Source organism: Melanostigma gelatinosum (assembly GCF_949748355.1).
Source record: "Melanostigma gelatinosum genome assembly, chromosome: 15".
In the NCBI taxonomy this organism is placed as follows: Eukaryota; Metazoa; Chordata; class Actinopteri; order Perciformes; family Zoarcidae; genus Melanostigma; species Melanostigma gelatinosum.
The window spans coordinates 24101144-24107369 of NC_136648.1; the positions used below are offsets into that span (position 1 = coordinate 24101144).

The 6226-nt window shown below is 43.9% G+C and overlaps 1 protein-coding gene across 1 annotated transcript; it reads left to right on the plus strand.

The window, feature by feature from the left end:
- Positions 1-1021: 1021 nt before the first annotated feature.
- On the plus strand, positions 1022-5851 carry LOC306789530 (proenkephalin-A-like). The gene is made up of 3 exons (XM_079285517.1): positions 1022-1259; positions 1553-1699; positions 5108-5851. The coding sequence occupies exons 2-3, from the start codon at positions 1556-1558 to the stop codon at positions 5702-5704; spliced, it is 741 nt and encodes a 246-aa protein (XP_079141643.1). The 5' UTR covers positions 1022-1259; positions 1553-1555; the 3' UTR covers positions 5705-5851.
- The last annotated feature ends 375 nt before the right edge of the window (positions 5852-6226 follow it).

A 6226-nucleotide genomic window follows, 5' to 3' on the forward strand; every position in this document is an offset into this window, starting at 1 on the left:
CCGAGCTCTGAAAAACGGAGAAGTGCAGAGGAAAGCTATGGATCGCAAACCAAAGTAAGAAACGCAAAAAAACAACAATGCAGCCACTGCCTTTCATGTTGTAGCTCCTTGTCCTAGTTTGGAATGATAACAATTTTGTGTCACTGTTTTTGTTGGCTGGTTTACAATTGTGTGTTTCTATTAATGGACAAAATGAACCCCATATAACGACTTCTACTGATAAGTAATGGACAGACCTACATACAACTTTCCAAAATGTGGATGTCAGTGTCTTATTTATACTAATGGACAACAAAACGAGACCTTTACTGACCATATGACGTTTGTGTTCATCTATTGACCCTTTTGGGCAAATTTCCTCTCATTCCAATCATGTTGCAGGATGTAAAAACTCCCACTCAAGATTTATAGACATACAGGCCAGTCGGTCGGTTTCACTGCAGGCTTTACGGACTGCGCACTGAGGTGATGTAGCACATGAATGATTTTCCAATCTCCGATCAGACATCAAAGTGAAAATCACAATAAAAACTTAACAAAACATAATGACTTGCTGTGGAGATCATATCAGGTTTTAAATAAAAGAACAATCCATGAAGCAACATGTCTACCAGCAGCCCAAACCTGTTTCTACTGGCCCCACCTCACCAGCAAGCTTGTGTGTGTGTTGATCGACACACACACATATAGCTACCGAGAGACATAAATACTCTAATTCAATATTATTCCCACACAGAACCTGCATGGCAGACTGCCATTTATTATATGTCACAGAGAAGCAATCACATGTGGGACCGAAAATAGGTGTGTGTATGTGTGCGTGCGTGCGTGTGTGTGTGTGGTAAAGAGAGAGAGGGGGTGCTATCACGTCACATCGTTACGCTTATTAACCCCTCCGCCCCCTCCTCATTATCCCCGGTGACGTAAGCGCACAAACTACTTTAACAAGCCGCGGAGCTGCCAGCCGCAGCACTTCACCGAGCACTTTGAGCGGACTCCACACGCGAGTTTAGGTGTTTGTTTTTCCTTCTAACCGGCGACCCCCTCTGAACGCCGCAGGTCCGGTAACGTTACCTCACAAGGCTGAACCGTGACTGCTCTTCCCCGCAGCGTGCGACACGGGGAACTCTCCGCGCAGATATATTCGGGTGCACGGGCTCGCGCCGCTCAGCAGCGTCCCAATCCGCCGGTACCCCCGAGGGCAGGCGCTGACGAGGAAGGCAGGGAACGGCATACGTAGCGTTTAAAATAACAACGAGGTAAGATGCAAACAACTTCTGCTACTTTCTACTGCAATTACTACTGCTGCTGCCAGAGAAACCCAGCAGGCTGCGCGTGCTGAACGTAAATATTGATTTCTTTATTAAAATGATTTGACACAGTAGCAGTAAGAGCGGAAGCAAAAAAAAGTTGTAATAATAACAGTAGCAGTATTAGTCGTAGAGATTGCATAAAAAAGACTTTATATCTGCTACTTGTTTTTTGAGAATAACCTGACAAAGTTTGACCTTTTTGTAATGTTTCTGTTTCTTTATGATTTCCCGTCCTATAGTCCATGGCTGCCCCCGCACACAGCAGCTGCGTGTGGATGCTGGTTCTGGGCGCGTGTGTGTCGGTGGTGGTTGGAGCGGAGTGCGGGAAGGAGTGCGCACTGTGCGTGTACCGTCTTCTGGGACAGCAGTCTGGTTTCTCCTCTCCGGTAATATCACTGCTTTTCATTCATTCCTATGTAATCTATTCCTATTTCTAATTCACTCACAGACAAATAATACTCATATCAGTGTGGTCAGTCTGGTGTCCCAGCTATGGTGCATTTGATCATAAATATAGAAAGACAAATAGACTGGGAGTGTGAGTGACGGGCACAGCAGTCTGGTTTCTCTTCCTCTTAAAGTCATATTAGTATAATTCATCAGCTATAATATATCCAGCGGACAACTAATAATAGATCCTTGTAATATATCAAGCAAAATACATTAACTCTTTGCTTTCTCTTCTTCCATTCCTCCTCTCCTCTTTCATCTCCACACTTCCCCTCTCTTCACATTTCCATTTTCATGTCTTCAGTTATTAGATGAGTTTAATGATGATATACTGTCACGTAGACTTCAACCGATTAAAGCCTCTACAAATATGCTGTATGTCACTGCTCTCCTTTCATTTCAGGGATGTTGTTCCTGTTCTATTCCTTTCTCCTCCTCCCTCTCTGCTTTCCTGTCCTCCTCTCCCTTTCTTCACCTATCATCTTTTTTCATTTGACCCCTCCCCCTTTGTCAGCCCGCCTGTGGCTGTAATCATGGTAATACGGCTAGGCTTCAAAACATACTCTAAACTGGTAGGTTTTTTTCTGAGCCCCCCCCCCCCCCTTCTTCCATCCATTCTTCTTCCCTCCTCAGTCTCTTTACTCCCCATGCCCTCTATTTGATTCATTTCTCAAAGTAAATTTCAGTGTACTCGCAAATTTATAATAAGTCAGACGTTGTCGTGTCAAATGTGCTGAGTTTGAAACTTGAACAGTGACATTCTGTGGATATTCTGCACATGATGTGTTACTGAGTGAACGCTCTCCTTTGCACTTCTATCAACATCTGTGTTTAATCGATGCAAAGTCATTTAATGTGCGGATAAAAAAATCTTCCTTGTTTGAAATATTAAAACATACTCACTAAAAAGAGAAATGTAATAAATAATGGATTTCATTCGCGCTTTATCGGCACTTCATTTTCCAAAATGAGAGCAGTGTAAGTGTCAGAGGATCAAACTGTACACATTTATAATCCCATCATTTTCAACCATAGGGAGCGCTTCCATCCTCACAAAAGATATTAAAGAATTTGGAAATGCCTTGAAATTCTCCGCTAGGATTTAGTTTCCTGAATTCTTTCCACAAATGCTTCAACACCTTAGAAAGCTGTGATTGTGAGGAGGGAAAGGGCAGATAAAGAAAAAACATACGAAGCTAAATCTTAATTGATCTTTTGCATTTGGAATCTGTCCACCGTCTTTGCTGTCCCTTTTTTCTGATTTACGCAGCCATTACTTGTTTTACACTTCCCATCGTGGCCACCAGAGGGTGCTGCCGCCCACCACCCTCCCAGCCCCTCAGGTGCCAATATGTCCTCAATTAAATTTTCCCGTTCATTAATTCTGTCTTCATAAGCCAGCGGCGCTGAAAGCTCAGCGAGAATCAATTAAGTGAAATCCAATGACGCATATGAGGTTGGGACCAGGTTATCCCGGCAGTATGCGGCCCCCAAGGGCCCTGCAGACGCCTTCAGTCTGATTGTACTCCTGCCACTGGGGTTACACAGTTAAAGGGTGACTGGGATAAGTGGGGGGACATACAGCTTTAATAGCGGGGGAGGCTTCCATTAAATGAATAGGATACTGTGTCATTGGGTGAGGAACAGACTGCTGCAGATGGTTCGTAGAGAGAAATTGTGTTTTTCTAAGTTGTTGAGGGAGTAAGTGAGGGACATCAGGGATAAAAGAAGCTATCGTGTGCTCCCGAAGCATCTGCTGACTGTTGTTCTCTCTCCTCCTCATTGACTCGTGCTCTCTTCTGTGCAGTCTTTTTTCTGCTCTCTTTCCGAACACAATCTTGGAGTGCGATGCACACAAGATGACGGAGCTTTCCCTGTTCGGTTTCCATTTAAATGTCAGTAACAACTCACCAAGCTTTATTGTCATGGTTTAATCCACGAATGACCACAGTAAGAATATGAAACATCAGCGATGGACAGAATGAGCCACGTAGAATACATGATCGTCCCCAAAATGGGATTTTAATTTCCTCTTGATTTGAATGGTAACGACTCTCCTATACCTCGACACATTGGAACATTAAGACATACATATGAACTGATTTTGTAAAGCCTAAATTGCTGTTCTCAGATAATATCTCAGATAATACATTTGTAAAATGGCATTTCATAGTAAATTTTTTTCGGAGCCACGGACGGGACTGATGTTGTTGTGAAGCTTTTGTGGCTATGCATCAGGAGGGGGGGGGGCAGAAATTACATTTCTTTCAGGACAATACTCTGGTCTTTGGTCAGAAGTTAGTGGTGGCAGTGGCAGAGTTGACCAGTCTGTCTGATATCAGGCAGAGTGAACTAATCATGAAAATAACAGAAATAATAATCCAATTTGCTCACCACAATTTCGAAAAGCACAATGGAACATCTTCAAATAGCTATTTTTTTCTAACCAACAGTCCTAAACCTAAAGCCAGAACCTACATTTATTTAGACTTTTTGTTTACAACAAGACTTAAAGGGGACATGTCATGAAAAACTTCAGTACGTGTGTGCACATACATTTGGATATCTGGTGTGCCGAACAACCCACAAACTGTGAAATCAGTCATTTCTTCAGACTGGGCTTTTTCTTAAGAGACAAGCATTTCAGACAGAGTGGACACACGTATATTCAGACAAACAGAATGAGAAAATGGGGTTGACCGACCCTTTCTTACGATGTCCAGCTTTTCTGGAAATCTCCTTCTTGAGAAATTTGTTTCTCCTTCTTCAGCCATTGAGTGTTAAAACAACAAAGCTAGGTAAAAGAAAGAATCTACACCAAGCAAAACGTTAAAAATGTCATAACTTCTTACATATCTTTCAACTTGAATTGTTACAACTAATACTAACTTCTGCTAGCTGCTTCAGTGACGTTAGCCCACTGACCAATCACAGCGCACGTTATTGCTGAGCCGCACATTAATGCTGACGTACTTGTAGACTACCTCGGTAGCTCTGGCACGTCAAAGAATACACATGTCAAACTAAAGATCTGATTGGTTGAAGACTATGACAATCAACGACATCGTCCCCGTATACTTTAATCTGCAAAGGCTTCCTAGAGGACCTCAGGCCTCTGTCCTTACATAGAGACATAGGGGCTGAATCTGATTGGATAAAAGCTCTCCTTCAAACAAGCTGCACTGGAAGCAGAGCAACTGAGGAAGACGGGAGCTGTGCAATGAGAAAATAAGATAATGGGAAAATAATTATAAAATGTATATGTATTTATGAAAACTAATAACTGGCAAACATTGTATTGAAAATATTGTGAAAAGTCATAAAGATCATTTTGATTTTTCCAGACCTGCTCACTCGAGTGCGAGGGTGGGTTGGACACCCTGAAGCTCCGCCTGTGCCGGGACTATCTCTTGGAGGAGGAAAACCACATTCCTCTGAATGCCGACCCGCGTCAACCGCAGGAACAGGAAGCAGCGGACGGCGTGACAGCCGACGATGAGGACGCCCCATCACCGGAGCACCTGCTGGCAAAGAAGTATGGCGGCTTCATGAAGCGCTACGGCGGCTTCCTGTCTCGCCGCTCCCCCTCTCAAGAGGGGGTACTGGAGGATCCTGGAAACCAGGACGAAGAAGAGAACGCTCGCCTGGAGATCCTAAAGATTCTCAATGCACCGGCTGAGCACGGCGGTGAGGGCGACGGTCAGGGAGGGGAGGCGGTGAAGAGGTACGGAGGCTTCATGCGTCGGGCCGGAGGAGGAATGGCGCAGGGCGACCTGCTGGAGGCAGTGTTGGGCCGCGGGCTCAAGAAGCGCTACGGAGGCTTCATGAGGCGTGTGGGCCGGCCTGAGTGGCTGGTGGACAGCAAGAGCGGGGGGATGTTGAAACGGGCCTGGGAGAACGGCAGCGAGCTACAGAAGAGGTACGGGGGGTTCATGGACTAGGACGCGACAGTTATGACCCTTCACCCCCCCCACATCCCTCCAACCCCCCCTCTTCAACCAGTCGCCTTGTAATCTGGATTTGTTGGTGTTTGAATCAACTGCCCACCCCCTCTGCTTTGTATAACGTGCCGCTGCCTACTTCATTGATTCAATTGCTCCTGTAATGATAAAAACGATAAACATATGTTGTTCTGATGTGCACAAATAATTTTTTGGTCTGTTTTTTGGTTTTCCTGACGATATTATTAATTAAAAGAATTTGTTGATCAAAGTTTGTTGGTCGAGTATATGATTTAAAATAACTTAACATATGTGCAAGGGTCTATATTTCAAAAGCAGGGACGCACTCAAGTCTCAATAAAGGGCTCTTATCGAAATATTTAAGTATGTCAACACAGCATATAATATTTTATGAAATGGGGTCGCTTTCATGCTTTCTGTAAAACTGTCGCTTTTTTAAAAGCAATAGAGATAAAGAATATAGAGAGTCCTGTATTATTTTCACACCGCTATTTTAAATTT